Source organism: Mya arenaria, chromosome 3 (genome assembly GCF_026914265.1).
Source record: "Mya arenaria isolate MELC-2E11 chromosome 3, ASM2691426v1".
Classification (NCBI taxonomy): Eukaryota; Metazoa; Mollusca; class Bivalvia; order Myida; family Myidae; genus Mya; species Mya arenaria.
Window position 1 is genome coordinate 84,038,517 of NC_069124.1, and position 17,576 is coordinate 84,056,092.

The 17,576-nt window shown below is 36.1% G+C and overlaps 1 protein-coding gene across 2 annotated transcripts in view; it reads left to right on the plus strand.

The window, feature by feature from the left end:
• The window catches only part of LOC128227179 (solute carrier family 4 member 11-like), a 63,597-nt gene that overhangs the window by 15,524 nt on the left and 30,497 nt on the right, over positions 1-17,576 (plus strand). The window contains exon 2 of one of the 2 annotated variants that reach the window (XM_052937452.1): positions 3,424-3,472. In XM_052937452.1, coding sequence (XP_052793412.1) covers positions 3,426-3,472 — 47 coding nt within the window. In that variant the 5' untranslated portion in view covers positions 3,424-3,425. Of the gene's footprint in view, positions 1-3,423; positions 3,473-14,365; positions 14,502-17,576 lie in introns of those variants that run through there. The other variant, XM_052937453.1, reaches the window with a different exon arrangement.

The window sequence follows — 17,576 nt, forward strand, 5'->3', positions numbered from 1 at the left end:
CGAATAAACTGTATGTACATAACATGGCAAGTGAAAACGTGAATAAAGGGTCTTTATTTCGTGGGATCTTGAATTCGTGGATCACCTAACCCACGAAAACCACGAACATTAATGCCCACGAACTTAAATGATTTCACAGTATATGTTTATCTGTTAATAATCATATTCACAGATAAGGCAGACAACGCGAAAACTTTTTCTTCTTCACAGGACATTGCGACAGGTAAACACTGAAAGTTTACCTGTCGCACCAAATTTTTACCTGTCGCAATGTTACAAACAGTATTCAGTTACATCAGCCTAAACCTTGATTTTAAGCCTCTTTTTATGCCCCCACAAAGTGGCGGCATATAGGGTTGCCCTTGTCTGTACGTACGTCCGTACGTACGTACGTACGTACGTACGGCCCGAAGATTGTTTCCGATCTAATTCTTGAAAACCGTTTGTCCAATCCTCACCAAACTTTAAACACATGTTTGTGACCATAATATCTTGATCAAGTTCGATAGTCATGGAAATCGCTTTAGGCATTTAGGAGTTACGGCCCTATTTTGCCAAAAATACTTCAAAAATATATGTTTCCAATCTAATTCTTGAAAAGTATGTGTCCAATCCTCACCAAACTTTACATACATGATTGTGACCATAATATCTTGATCAAGTTCGATAGCCATGGAAATCGCTTTTGTCATTTAGGAGTTACGGCCCTTTATTTGCAAAAAAAGACTTGAAAAATACGTCCCGAAGATTGTTTCCGATCTAATTCTTGAAAACTGTTTGTCCAATCCTCACCAAACTTTAAACACATGTTTGTGACCATAATATCTTGATCAAGTTCGATAGTCATGGAAATCGCTTTAGTCATTTAGGAGTTACGGCCCTTTTTTTAAAATAAGTTTTGTAATTCCCCATTATAACAGGTTTAGATCTTTTTGGTTAGATTTGTCCTACAGTACTATAATAAATTACAAAAAAAGCTAAACATCATGTAAAAAAAATCAATATTCGGATCTTATGTCATAAATTTTTTCTTCCCTTGCCTCCCCCAAAAAACTCATATCTGGTTCGTCTACCCATGGAACAGCTAGATCTTACTCTTTTAATTCATCTTTAAATTAAAGATACAGTACGGTTATAAAATGTAACGAATTGTACTACAAGTCAAACTCAGGCACAACATTTATGCAAAACTAAAGTAGAGTTCTTGTTATTGGCAATAATAAACAGAGCGGGAAGAAAGTCAGCTTGGTATATTAATCATCATATTTAAATTAACACGATTGCCGGGAACCACTTCGCCGAAAATAAATACATACGGAATTTTGTAATTTCCGAACATTTCCGTAAAATAAAAGTATTAGAGTACGAGCTGAAATCGGAACCTTACGCGTTTTATCGGCTTTTACGGAAACATGTCGAAACGGGGTTTACAAATAGTGATACACGGATTAACACGCTGAATAATCATGGTATAATAGTTAAAAATAACTCTGAACATTTATTTAGAAACTGAAAGTAAATTTTCCGAAAATTAAACGGTGCTGACTGTAATTTTTCACCGGACATTGTGACCGACCAAAACAAAAGTTTCGTCGGTCAAAATGAAAATATACCGGACATGTCCGACTGTCCGACGGACATTCGCATTGTCTGATAAGGTTTGTTTGGGATGAGGCTGAGAACAGTAGTGGGTCCAGTCCTGTAGGTTCATGTCTGTGTTTGTGTGTTTCAGTGATGGATGAGGCTGAGAACAGTAGTGGGTCCAGTCCTGTAGGTTCATGTCTATGTTTGTGTTTCAGTGATGGATGAGGCTGAGAGCTGTAGTGGGTCCAGTCCTGTAGGTTCATGCCTGTGTCTGTGTTTCAGTGATGGATGAGGCTGAGAGCAGAAGTGGGTCCAGTCCTGTGGGTTCATGTCTGGGTTTGAGTTTCAGTGATGGATAAGGCTGAGAACAGTAGTGGGTCCAGTCCTGTAGGTTCATGCCTGTGTGGGTGTTTCAGTGATGGATGAGGCTGAGAACAGTAGTGGGTCCAGTCCTGTAGGTTAATGCCTGTGTTTGTGTTTCAGTGATGGATGAGGCTGAGAATAGTAGTGGGTCCAGTCCTGTAGGTTCATGCTTGAGTGTGTGTTTCAGTGATGGATGAGGCTGAGAACAGAAGTGGGTCCAGTCCTGTAGGTTAATGCTTGTGTTTGTGTGCTTCATTGATGACTGAGACTGAGAACAGAAGTGGGTCCAGTCCTGTAGGTTCATGCTTGTGTTTGTGTGCTTCAGTGATGGATGAGGCTGAGAGCAGTAGTGGGTCCAGTCCTGTAGGTTCATGCTTGAGTGTGTGTTTCAGTGATGGATGAGGCTGAGAGTAGTAGTGGGTCCAGTCCTGTAGGTTCATGCTTGGGTGTGTGTTTCAGTGATGGATGAGGCTGAGAGTAGTAGTGGGTCCAGTCCTGTAGGTTCATGCTTGTGTGGGTGTTTCAGTGATGGATGAGGCTGAGAACAGTAGTGGGTCCAGTCCTGTAGGTTAATGCCTGTGTTTGTGTTTCAGTGATGACTGAGGCTGAGAACAGAAGTGGGTCCAGTCCTGTAGGTTCATGCTTGTGTTTGTGTGCTTCAGTGATGGATGAGGCTGAGAGCAGTAGTGGGTCCAGTCCTGTAGGTTCATGCTTGAGTGTGTGTTTCAGTGATGGATGAGGCTGAGAGTAGTAGTGGGTCCAGTCCTGTAGGTTCATGCTTGTGTGGGTGTTTCAGTGATGGATGAGGCTGAGAACAGTAGTGGGTCCAGTCCTGTAGGTTAATGCCTGTGTTTGTGTTTCAGTGATGACTGAGGCTGAGAACAGAAGTGGGTCCAGTCCTGTAGGTTCATGTCTGGGTTTGTGTTTCAGTGATGGATAAGGCTGAGAGGAGTAGTGGGTCCAGTCCTGTAGGTTCATGTCTGGGTTTGAGTTTCAGTGATGGATGAGGCTGAGAGCAGAAGTGGGTCCAGTCCTGTAGGTTCATGCCTGTGTGTGTGTTTCAGTGATGGATGAGGCTGAGGGCAGTAGTGGGTCCAGTCATGTGGGTTCATGTCTGTGTGTGTGCTTCAGTAATGGATGAGGCTGAGAGCAGTAGTGGGTCCAGTCCTGTAGGTTCATGTCTGTGTGTGTGTTTCAGTGATGGATGAGGCTGAGGGCAGTAGTGGGTCCAGTCCTGTGGGTTCATGCTTGTGTTTGTGTGTTTCAGTAATGGATGAGGCTGAAAGCAGTAGTGGGTCCAGTCCTGTAGGTTCATGGCTGTTTGTGTATTTCAGTGATGGATGAGGGTGAGGGCAGTGGTGGGTCCAATCGTGTAGGTTCCTGCCTGTGTTCGTGTGTTTCAGTGATGGATGAGGTTGAGAGCAGTAGTGGGTCCAATTGTGTAGGTTCATGTCCATATTTGTTTGTTTGTTTCAGTGATGGATGAGGCTGAGAGCAGTGGTGGGTCCAGTCCTGTTAGTTCAAGGTAAGCCTTGATTGTCGATTCACTGGTTTCTTGGTGTCAAGTCATTGCCTATTTTTGCAGATAACTGACCAACATTCCGTCACCCTAAAGAAGGCTGCCTGAGGAACCTCTTACCCTCATTTTCACATTTTTTTTTTACTATAGTCTTGCAGTTCTTTGGTCACTTTAATTAGAAAAAAGTGGGTGTATTTTTTTCTTCATTCAGATGGCATTGTTAAGTACAGTCAAACCTGAATTAAGAAGACACCTTTTGGAAAAGGTCAAAGTGACTGCTTAAGACAGGTGGCCACTTGTTCCAGGTTGGAAATTTCTGCCGCTTAAGCTTTGTTTAAACAAGGGTCTTTACTATACATTTTATATGACAAATGAATGGCACTTCAATTACATTGTATCATGTGTTTGCTGTGTATGCTCAACCTTGGCATTTAAAGAAGTTTAAACACTAATCATAGTATTGTAGAACTTTGAAATAGCTTTATTCCAAAATTATAAATAGAATACAATAGATACATGTTCATAAATGTACATACATGTATGTAATTTTCTCAAAATCAAAGCATAGAACAAATATATATGTATAGCATATAACACACCTTGCAATTAACTTCAAGTATACTTTTTAAAGAAATCTTTCTTTTTATCCCCGCCTATGAAATAGGGAGGGGGATATTGAAATGGCGTTGTCCGTCCGTCCTTCTGTCCGTCCGTCTTTCCTTCCGTCCGTCCGTCACCTGCGTTTTCTCAGTAACTAGCCGGTATAATTTCATGAAACTTTAAATAAATATGAACCACTATACTGGAATGATGCCCGTCCAAAAAAAAAATTGATTGGCCAATTGTCCTTGGAGTTATTGCCCTTGATTTTTTGAAAAATGCACATTCACAGCCATTTTTCAGTCACTAGCTGGCAGAATTTCATAAAACTTAAAATAAATATGAATTACTATACTGGGATGATGCCTGTTCATTTATTTTTTGGATTGGTCAATTGTACTTGGAGTTATTGCCCTTGATTGATCTAGTTGGTAGAAATTCATGAAACTTGAAATAAATATGAACCAACATACTGCGATGATGCCTGTTTATTTATATTTTGGATTGTGTAATTTCTATATGAGTTATTTGCCCTTGTCGATTTATTAAAAGATCCATGTTTGCAGCCTTTTCTATGCAACTAGCTGGTATAATTTCATGACACTTGGAATAAATAAGAACCAACGTATGGACTTACAGCTCACAAGTCACAAGGTAGTACATATAATCATATGATAGCAGACTTGCAGAAACCCCAAAAGGCCCAGAAAATGGCAACACCGCAAGGCCTAGCATACACCATGCTAAGTAGAGCAACATCTAGAGCAGGCAGGTGTTAAATTTCAGTAAATCTGACATCACAGTCAACAGAAAAGCACTGGAGGAAACTAAACGAATGCAAGCTGAGTCTATGCTTGACATACCATCATTGCATGATGGTGATTTGTATTTAGGTCATGTCAACATCAGATCTTTAATTAAATAAGCATGCATGTGATCTAATCAATGACCCAACTGTTCAACAGATGGCTGTTCTGTGCTGTACTGAAACAAAAGTTAAAAGATGCCGCAAACAAACTTTAATTCCTGGTTACAAAATGATCCTGGACAATAGAAAGCATGGACTTGCAATTTTTGTCAAAGAAGAACTTGTGTTCAGCACGTTAGACTTCCTACTTGAAGAATCTGATATTGAAATTCTTGGAATAGCTCTACATTTGGATAACCTTGTATACAAAGTCATAGTTGGTTACAAGCCACCAACTTATCCAGTTGAAAGGTTTCTCCAAAGCTTACAGACACATATGTTACAGAATCTGCTTATCTTTGGAGATTTTAATCAAACATTGAACACTGCAGCATTTAACTTTTTTTTGGAGACCAATGGTTTTCATCAATATATCAGAACTCCGACCCACAGCCTAGGAGGTACCCTAGACCTAATTATCAGTCCTATGACAAATCTGCAGACAACTACAAAGCCACTGCCATACACAGACCACTACCTGATTGCAGTGAAACTGTGCAAAACATGTGCCGTTGTGAAGTCAACTGAATGAATATGGTATCAAATCATTTACATTTATTATAACACTGTCTGATATATAATTATCCATGCATTTTAGCGCCACTTTAAGAAGAGTAAAGATATCTATTGTATTTGTGTCACTGTTGGTTTAAGTAGCAAAACCTAGTATACACATTTTTCATGTGTTATTTAAGTAATAATAAATGACATCCCCTTAGTTTTTTAATATTGATTTTTAACCCATTCACCGCATACCTATGCTGTTGAAAATAGTGCAGTTCCAGATAAGACGCCGCTTTTAAAGGTGGCGTCTTATCTTATACTGTACTTTTTTGCAATGATTGATGTTTCCGAGTAAGCAGTTTCTGAAAAGACAGTTTTATTTAATCATCCCTCTGATTTATTTCGTTAAAATTTTTTATCATAAAGTAGTCCCAGTCGATATTTTATAATTTGGCTTGGAAAGGGATAAACCAATGTGCTTATCTTATTCTTTCTGAGATTTTTTTTAACCTTCAAGCACAAACAAGCCATCAAGCACAAACAAGCCATCGTTGGCGGGGGATATCTTTTCACTGAAAATGCTTGTTTTTTTTACTTCACACCAGTATCTTATCTGTGTGAATAGATCCTGTGTCAATATTATCCTAATCAGGGCTTCTAAAAACGATTTTGAACAGGCCAGACCGATTTCAGTTTCAAAAAGTGTACAGGGATGATAAAATTCCGGATTAATCCGGAATTCCGGATTTACGGCCTCACGGATCGATTTTGAGATATATGTAAATCCGTTGAGTTTTTTCTAGGGAGGGAGGGGTACAGGGAAGCGATTCGCGCTATGTTCGAACAATATGGGTACGAAAGGTGAGTTTTCCGGAAGTGTAAAGCCGGAAATTAACGAACCTATTTACGTCTTGCCAATCGAGCTATATGATTGGTTAAAATAGCGTCGGGTGATTACGGAAATTACCTATCGGACTAGAAAACAGTATCCGGATGGTTCGTATTCGGATATGACAGACGACGAAGATTAATAAACGAGTATTGGAAAAACACGACCACCACCAACTTCTAAAAACATCGATTCGTCGATTTAAAGGTATATTTGCTATTTAGTTTTAAGAGAAATTCCCGAAACGTTACTTTTAAAGTTAATAGAATGTGTTAAAACTGAGAATGGCTTTTTGCGCATGTAGCAATATTTCGGACATCCCGATTCGGATTTTGTTATAATAAACGATTTTTATATACAAGTTTTATTTGGCCGATTGAAGTTTACGATGTAAACCGTTTCTTTATTGTTCTCATAATGTTTGAAGCATTGTTCTCAATAAGAAGTGATTTAATGGAAGGTTCAAATGAAAATCATTATCCCCACCCTAGTCCACCTAAATGGCCGCCAATGAGTCTTTTGACGATTTTTAGACTATGGCAGACTCGTTACAGGGATACACATGAAATGTCAAAATAAAAAAAAAAACGTATCCCTGATCGCTCATTATTGTAGCTAATCCCCAACCCTGACTCATTCAAGGTGGCTGTAACAACCATGAAGCATTAGATAAGCGAGCAGTGTTTTTATTCTTTTACCAGTTCACCAATCACTTTTTATCATCTTACCTAAATTGCGTTCTCTTTTATACCCTAGTTCTCACTTTTCTGATGTGATTTGCCTTATCAGTGTTTTATTTTTTTCACTAACAAACCGGCGCGCACCGTTCATGTCAGTAACACTCGGAAGAGGGGTTGAAATTTAACAGAGATAGATAGATAGATAAAATTGGGTTTTTTAAAATTTAAAGAAAAAATGAATTAATATTTTGTAGTAGTAATATCTTCAACAAATCTTCTTGAGGACCCAGTTTGAGTGAGATTTAATTGTTATAGTTGTAATTTGTATTTCCAGGTATGTTGATGGTTCCAAAAGTCAGGGATGAACAGACACCTCAGCCAGTGCATCTGGTTGTTCCTGTCAATGACCAACAATTCAATTCAGAGGCCATGATTCTTGGATTTATGGCTGAACATGACCTTCTATACTCCCTGGTACCACATGTAGTGAGTCTTACTTAAGACACTTGCCAATGATACAAAAGCTCTCAGCGAATTAAAACTTCAAAGGTGTACAGCATCATATAAGATGACTTACGGAGAGGCAAGCCATTTCAATGATGAACTTGTGGAGGAGTTAAGTGATACTCGGTTTTGTTTGAACTTAGATGAGTCAACAAACACATAAAAAGAGAAAACTGTTGCAGCTATTTTTGTGCTATAGAGAAAGAAATAGTGTTGAGACATTTGTCCTCCTTAAAAATCACAAGGGCTGATTCTGAATCAATTTTCAAGGAATTTGAAAACCTGTTTGAGAGACTTAAACTGCCATGGGACAATCTAGAGTGTGTGCTACTGGACACCTGTAACATCATGAGGAGAAAAAATCCGGCTTGGAGACCAGAATACGTCAACTTGTCCCTCATCTCATAGACATTGATGGTGACACAGCCCGCCATGTCCACAACGGTTACCCTGCCAAAGCATTTACAGTCCCATTTGGATATTACTTGGAATAATGTATATAATAATTAAAAATATTATATTCTCATCAAATGTGCAGATAATGGAATAAATACTCTTATGTCTGATGTATAAAATTTGAATAAATAACACTTTACAATAAACATTTGCAAGCTTGATATTTGATATGTTATTCATTATTATTTATCAAACATCCCACAGTATAGACTATTCATACACAGGCATTTGATCATAGCCAGTTGAGTTTTATGGGAAGTGGACAACTGAACCAAAATGCCAGGTGCATGTCTTATGCCTGTGACTTAAGATAAAAAAAGTAAATTTTACTTTGTGCAAAGACAAAGGTGTTAAACTTCACTGCTAAAATTCCTGATAATTGTTCTGATTGCGGAAGTCTCTTGTTGGACATAATTATATCTACCAAACCGAAAGGTGTACTCCTTGAACACTATTCTAAGGCAAAAAAGGGTATTAGAAACCCTGAAATACTGAAAGCTTCGGGGGGCTTTGCCCCCCTTATCCCCCCACCAGGGCTTTGCCCTGGACCCATCGGGGGCCTTCAGCGGCCCCCTGAACCCCACGCAGACATTTTCAGGATTGGCAATTTGGCCCTGTTATCATCCCTGAGTGTAAAAAAAATAGGTCCGAAATTTTCTCATTTTTTTTTTTAAATTTCGGTCCAAAACGACTAGGTCAGTAAAAGTTGTAGAAATTGTAATACACAAACATTCATGGGTCATTCACACATTCAAAACTACCCCCAATAGGTCATAAAAGTGTCTTAGTTACCATCAGACCAATGCGACCAGCTGCTTTCTCTGCTATGCTGATCACTCTATAGCCTATCTGTTAATTAGCAGACGCTTGCAATCGGTCTAATCACCGTGTGTATTGGTAGGTCGCAGAAGACACAAACAAACTATGTGTTAATTATATGCTTGCAGCTATTCTGATTAAGTGTTAAAATTGGTCTTTATTTTCACTCGGCAATACCGTATTATATTATGCATAGGACGCACTTATTTACCCCGCATTATTGTCTAAAAAATTGCCTGCGTCCTTTCTATGCTATTAGGATTTTATCCATTTTTCACAAGTCCATTTTCAGGCAGAAAATGTTGGACCGGAGACGAATGCGGTAAGTACCTGTACTGTGTCCACCGAAGAGAAAAACTGATTTAGGTACAATCACGCAAGTTAACACACGCAGAAATATATTGAATGTTTACTTTAAAATGATTTATTGAGAAATAAATTGAAAACAAAACATGAGTGTTTACTTTTTAACGAAAGGGCGCTACTCACAAAAACTCGATGTGAGTTGGCCCTTTAACTGGATTGAGTTATACGGCAACGGAAAATCGGGATAAGAGGTAAATATCAATTAAACGTTGTTCACGATTTTAACGTTTCGACATTTTACAAAACATTTTGTTGTATGTTACTGTTTTTAAATAATGATAAAGGAATGTGCATACCGCAAAGTAGCATTATTGTCACTATCAAATCCCTTCAAATGTGCGAAGATGTGAAAAACACTCGCTGTCTGTCATAAGAAAAACATCAATAGAAAAAACTATTGCGATGGTAATACCGTATAACCTGGTAGTTGTTTGTTCGCACTTTACCACATGTTTTAATACTTATCTGAGGGTGTTGACATTTTTAGAACATTCACGCATACTATAAGACTTTTATCATTGTTCTTTACAATACACCGTCAGAAGACGACGAAGGTGAATTGAAGAAAAGCGTCATCAGGTTGACGGAATAAAACTGTATTATTATCTGTGCTACTGTTACTTTTCTTGCATATCTAATGTATAAATTTACTTGAAAAAAACAACGAAGTACATATCAGTTTGCTATAAATTATAATATCGCATGCTTTATAATGACCTTTGCCATTTCCACAATCACAAAAAATAAATCATCAAAACAAATATAGCGGATACTGGACTTACCAAAATATGCAAAATTACCGATATACGACGATGATTATCGAAATACACAAGACAGTTATCGAAATATGCCTAATTTTTATTTTTATTACCTTTATATATCAGTGTGTGTATACCAAGTGATAAATAACGTCATATATGCTACGTCGGAAGGCAGCATTTTGCTTAAAATAAAGACTTAAATCAAAGATAACTTTTCTATTTCTACACCATTTTAAACAAAACAAAGGGCAGTCTATGCTGCTTAAAGAGCCCCACATTCGTTGTATTTCCAAAGTTTGATAAGTTGATAAGTTTCACCAAATACTTCGACAAGCCTGTTTAAAATATTGCCTTCCGACGTAGCATTTATGACGCAATATATCATGTGGTATACACACACTGTATATGGTATAAATACTTTACCAACCTAAATTTTCGGCTCTGATTTTAACATTTTTTCGCTGCGTCCTATCTTATATATAAAGGGTTTTTCCCCTGTTTTTTTTTCACCATCCTGGTTCTATCTATTGCTAGCGTCCTATACATAGTATAATACGGTATATGCTATGTCGTGGTCGATCATTACATGATATATCCGTTTCTTGATTACAAAACTTTTAAATTTCAATTGTAATAAAGAACCATTGCTGGTTAAAAACTGTTTTAAAAATAAATGCAGTTGTCATTGTTAATCTGCGAAAGCATTAAAAATCCGAATTAATGAAGTCATATATAGGATATCAACAGCGACACGCTTGATTAACTACATAGTCTGAAAGCTGAGTGCGCCGCTTACGTCATTTTAATTCGCAGTAATGAAAGAATCATTGTCGATATTACACTTATAGCTTGAAGCCCCGATAATGAATCTAGATATATATTATTATTCAAGATTATCATGTGAGTGTTGACCCCATGTAGAAGCATTAAGCAAATAAATCATGAAACTGTTTCATTTTTTGTCGTATGACCGCTTCCCGCTAGCCACAGTTAATTACGATCGCAGTCATTCTTGTTTAATAGAAACGCCACAGAACTTGATGAGAATCTCATTTTAATTAAGCTTGTATCGATGACTATCTGAATCGGGTATGCTGGCTCTAGAGCCCTCTTACGAATTGCCACATTGCGAAAAAATATTGACAGAAAAGACATCACGAAAATGTCTGACATTTCCATACAATCAGACTTTTGAACATGTATTCTTTTTTTTGAGGGTGGGGGGTTGTTGTTGCCTGGTCCGGACCGATTGAGGTTCCAAACTTTTAGAAGCCCTTATCCTAATTGTATGCAGTTAACACATTCTTTCAGAGTCAAACACTTGCGATTTGTCTTACTGTCAGAAATGATATAAAAAAATAATAAAAAATCATACACCATGCATAGTAAATGTTTGTTTGTAAAATTCAAAATCTTTGAACTTTGAAAATTTAAATTAAAATTAATACAAATCGCACCGTTTTCATCTCTTCAAGGGACGATACAAACTGTAAATCCATAATAAGGCCACTACTTTTATATAAATTGGTTTACAAAACCAGCGGGTCTAATTTTCCGAAAAGTACAAAAAAAATAAAAATTGAATTTCACTTTTATTTTCAAAATTATTTTCCCGACCGTATTAGTTTTGGAAACGAAAGAAAAACGAATAGATAAGAGTAGGAATGCAGTAGATCTCGACTGGTTTGTTGTTCCGTAGCCGTATTCGCCAATTTATAGTGATAGCATATGAGCAAGTCAACTGTTATGGCAGCGCCGTTGGCAATGGCGGAATTGACGATAGCAGTCATTCTTTGTATGAAATAATTAATTAAAATATGAAGGATTTGTTAAAATAACAATAGCAATAAACATTGGCAAATTTAACAGCCGACACAAACAATAACTGTCACATGATTGTTGTTTTTTCCCCGCTAGTTTAGGTCATGAAAATATTGTTGTTTATAGATAAAAAATAAAAGTGTCAGCGGCTGCCATCGAATAAGTAGACACAAATATCTGTAAATTATGTGTGAGAAAAACATTTTATAATATTTTATGGTTATATATCAAATAACAGTGCACAAAGTGTGAGTGGTGAAATCGAAAGTAAAATTTCTAAGTTGACACCAGTGACCTAGTTTCACAAGTTCGGTCGGTGGTGTTTATGGATTTTAAATCACATAATGGTTTTGAAATACTTGTCATTGGGTCAATGTAAAGCTTGTGTTTGTTCTAGATTACATGTTTATTCATGTTTGGGTTAAAAAACAAAGAAAGAGTTGAACACATGTGTCAATGACATTAACTCATGCCTGGAGTTGTGTGCAAAACATTTAGATAAAACAACACGGAAAACTATTTTGAATAAGTCCATTTCAATTTGTAATGAACTTGATATTTCACTATAAATGAGATTTGTTGTTGTCACCAAGGAATACTCTTTAAAATGAAAAAAAAATAAACAAGCATTAAGTAAAGATGCCCTGTGAACGCATATATACACAAAATGGCGGAGTTGGGAGAAGATGAAAATATCTGATACATAATTATGGATTTCTCTGTAAGTTTGCTATCATTGGTACATAAAGTTAAGCCACATGCTAGATTTATTATTTTGCTATGTGATTTTTATGTACTGATGTAGTAATTTGCTGCAAGATTTGAATTTGAAATGGATTTGGTGAACAGCCCATGGTAAGTATCCCGGTCCGAAAATATCCAGCCTTAGCATGGATCGGGTTACACACAACTAGGACCCCGCGTGGTAAAAGTTATTAAAACTCAAATCTAGGTCTAGTTTGGTTTTTAGTTTTTCAGGAATTGTTTTCACAATATTAAAGCTCAATAAAATGTTACTTCCTTATTTACAAAATTGGTAATTATTTCACTTTATTGACATTTTCCAATATTTAAATAACTGAAACAATATTTAAAAAATGTAATGTATTGTTTTAATACAGTGCAAATTTTGTGTATTTTAATGCGTAAAATTCGCCTTTTCTTTTTTTTTCTATTTAATATTGGTCAGTTTTTAAGTGTTCTGCATTCACTTTTGCTTAAGCATACCCGTAAAGCTAAACAAATGTCTTGCTGAGTGATATTCAATGTATCTTTGATAAAAAGTTTTGTTTATACATGTAAACATGTTTTATAGGCAATTTCATTGATGTTTTATATGCACAGTATGTAACTGTCTGTTTAATTAGAACTTTGAAACATTGAGTGTATTAAAACATTCATTAATAGCAGTTTAAAAATTAAAAATTTCAAGTAAATGATATAATTGTTCAATGTTTTTATGTTGTTCTCTGATTTTCACCCTTTAAGAGTATGTTTTGGGATTTTTTTCCTTTTTTTTCGACCACCCAGTAGACATTTTTTCCAAAAATTCTTGTAAACCAAAAAATAAAAAAGGAGTGACATAACCAGTGGTATTTGTCGGTATTTGATTATGAACTTAAAAAAAATAAATTCAAGTCTCTTTTTATTAATTGTGTTCATTCTGATAAAAACAAACGCCAACGTGTTATAAGCATAATTCCTCGATGACTAAACATGTGATGCCATTGTGTGATGTAATATGCTTTTTGATTGGATGACTTAAAATTCCGAGGCCATCATATTTTTCCTTAGACTACCATATAATTATTGTTGTATATTGAAAAACACACATCTAATTGATAATCACAGTGTTGAAATTTATCAGTGAAGTGTCAGGTGATTAGTAGGTAAGTGGCTGTTCATAAGTGCCAAAATGGCTATATGGGATCAAAGACCACAGCCGCGTTACTTCACTTAGGCTCCACCAGTGTAAAAATAATATGAATTTACATATTTGTACCTACCGGATGCATTATTTTTGATAAACTTGTTTATATTGGCATAATTTGTGTGTGTAGCAAGCATCATTTTTATGCTAAAATATTTCTGTATGATTTATATTCAAAATCATGCAGGTGTAACAAGTTTGACTGTGAAAGGGTGCCTTTTGCATTGTTTGCACCCATTTACAGATCTACTGTATAAGTGTGATAGAAATTTGACAAAATCTTCACTCATTCATCACTAACCAATGTGATACTCAGACCTCAGACCTTACAGTATACTTTAATAGAAGCAGGTCTCAAATTACTGGCAGGAAATGCCTTTATGAAAATTTAAGTATCATGGTGACAAAGTGATAAGTTACTATGTATGTAAAATTCAATTTTTGAATAATTATTCATTTAAACAGCTTTAAATTATTTTTTACAGATCAGATTTATGTTTTTTCCCTATAGAGATGTGCATGGTTGAATACACCATATTGTTCTAGATGATCAGTTACAAAACACGTGCCTCAGATATAATGATGGTGTTTAAAACCCCATGTTTGGTTCTAGTGTGGTTAAGAAGAAGTTTAGCCTCTTTGATGTAGTGTATCATAACATGCTGCTGTTGTATGTTGTGTTTCAAGTAAATAGTTGTTGAAAATAAAATATTTTAAAATGACAAAATCAGTGAAATGGTAAGTAAATTTACCTACAAATTTATCTTCAATGATATTGATATATAAATATAGATCTGTAAGTATAAATATTTTATTCTAGAATAATGATGTAACTTTATTAGAACACTGTAGAATTTTCTTTTAGAAAATATGTATAATATGTAGAAAAATAAAAGCAAGTTGTTCTTGCTCTAGAACTCTATTCATTAATACATAAAACTTTTTACTGTCTTTGTAAAAGCACCTTTTCAATTTTTATTGTTACATTGCTTCCACTTGTCTGTTTAAAGCTGCACAATCTCACAGATTGACAATTTTAACAACTTTTTTATTTTTTGTTTTGGAAAGAGCAAATTTTTGCACTAGTATCTGCAAACCAATGATATAAGATTAATGACAAAAAATCAGATCAGAGATTTTCTTTTTTCTGTTCGAAAATGTTTTACGGCTTAAACCGTTACTAAGGCCAAAAAAAAAAATATGTCTGGTTCAGGAAACATTGTCCCAAAAAATTAGGAGGGTAGGCATTTTTTCCATTTTTTTTTTTTTTTTTTTTTTTTTTTTGGACGTATGTTGTCTATGTGTAGACGATGCACAGAGCAGTCAGATCACTTTGTAACTCCCAGCATGTGGTATTGTGATGTGTGCTTGTTTCAATGCAGTCATTTAACCACATAATAACAGAGCATTTCAACCCTGTATTATCTGTAAGGACCACAATGGAAATAAGGTTTTATTTTACCTCTTTTTTGTGTTATCCTTGACATAAATGTTATATATGTTTATACATGTTTAAATTTGTATTTGTCATGTTATATGCAATTTTTATGTCGAATAAATCTATCTAATCTATCTAACCATGTATCATCTTTGTTTATTCACATTATTTTCCTTTTCTATGCTTGCTGTTTATGTACCCTATGCCTTTTAGTCACCCTCTGTACAATGCTAACCTGCACAAAGAGTTCACAAAAGAGATTCATGTACAACCTAGTGTTTTATAAAAATTCCATTTTTTAAAGATTTCTGGTGAACACGCCATGGGCGCTGCCATTGTTGTGCGCTCTATTAACCCAAAGATCGATATAAACGCGCTCTATTAACCCAAAGAGCAATAACTACAGAAAAGAAAATTTTCAATACGCAGTATAGCGGTTTTCGGCCGCGATTTCGAAAAAAAAGTTTAGGGTCGGCGGGTAAAAAATAGGGTCGGTCGGGTTTCCTGAACCAGACATATTTATTTTTTTTGGCCTAATGGGTAAAGAAAAATTCATAAAACATAAAAAATTTAACTTGAATATAAAAATCTGCAATCTGATTTTTTGTCAGCAGTCTTAAATATAACTGGTTTCTATGAGTTTTCGCAAAAATTGGCTCGTTCCAAGACAAAAAAAAAAAAAGTTGTCAAAACATTCAATCTGTGAAAGTGCAGCTTTAAAATTTCTCTGCAAGAATCAATGGGACAAGGATAATGCTGGGAAGTATAAACTAATTAAGTGACAATATCTCCCTCTTCTGCTAGAATTTTTAAATCCATGCTTAATTTATCTCCAATCTTAAGTAGGGTGTCAGACAACAGAATTCCCTTCTTTATATTGTTATATGAAAAATGACTACTGCTTACAATTTATTATGAATTTCTAGAAAAGATTTCAGCTTAAGCACTATTTTTCCCAAATTATGAACACTGTCGATTTATTTAAAACAAGAAAGCCATGTCAAGACCATTTCATTTTTTTGCTTACATGATTTGTTTACAGTCGCTATCTATATCGTCGTGTGACTCAGTTATGGCCGCATCTCCGGGTTCATCACTGAATCCATCCACCCAAGAAAAAGGTCCTGCAAAAAGTCATTTAAAACCACATTAAGGTCTTCAAATTTGATAACAAATCATGTGTAAAAATACATACAAGAATACAATATACACATCATTAAATGCTACCTAAATGGGGAGAAAGATTTTTTTAAATACCTACTTGAAGGGATATCACAAGCAGATTTAGGGAGGACCCACCCAGCACAGGCCACCCCTTTAATCGTCCAAGGTTACTTTTTATGTCAATATCAGAGAAAAAAAGTAATAGAATATGCTCAAAATGCTGTCATGCACCATTTCGGACAAAAAAATTAATATAAAAAAAATTGCTATGGTACTCCTAAAAAAACCTGCAACCATTTTAAAACATTTCAATTTTGTTTATTTTTTCGTGAATGTCAAAAGGTTGTGCACCTAAGTAACACCCCGCTAATCAATTCCTTGATATGCCCCTTGAAACGACCTGGAAGCATTTCGTTGTGAGCTAACACGCATACTTATCATGGGAACCTGTTTGTCATTGAATGTTTTATGGACAGATAAAGAGATAACTGGACTTTTGGTCACATTATCCTTGTGATTCACAAACACTGTTCTGGCTATTGGTATCCTTGTGAATTCCAGAAACTGTTGTGAACTATTGTTCACAGAATCCTTGTGAGCACCAGAAACTGTTGTGGGCTATTGGTCACAGTATCCTTGTGAGTTTCAGAAACTGTTGTGAACTATTGTTCACAGAATCATTGTGAGTACCAGAAACTGTTGTGGGCTATTGGTCACAGTATCCTTGTGAGTTCCAGAAACTGTTGTGGACTATTGGTCACAGTATCCTTGTGAGTTCCAGGAACTGTTGTGGGTTATTGGTCACAGAATCCTTGTGAGTTCCAGAAACTGCTGTGGGCTATTGGTCACAGAATCCCTGTGAGTTCCAGAAACTGTTGTGGGCTATTGGTCACAGAATCCTTGTGAGTTCCAGAAACTGTTGTGGGTTATTGGTCAAAGAATCCCTGTGAGTTCCAGAAACTGTTGTGGGCTATTGGTCACAGAATCCTTGTGAGTTCCAGAAACTGTTGTGGGTATTGGTCACAGAATCCTTGTGAGTTCCAGAAACTGTTGTGGGCTATTGGTCACAGAATCCTTGTGAGTTCCAGAAACTGTTGTGGGCTATTGGTCACAGTATCCTTGTGAGTTCCAGAAACTGTTGTGGGCTATTGGTCACAGTATCCTTGTGAGTTCCAGAAACTGTTGTGGGTTATTGGTCACAGTATCCTTGT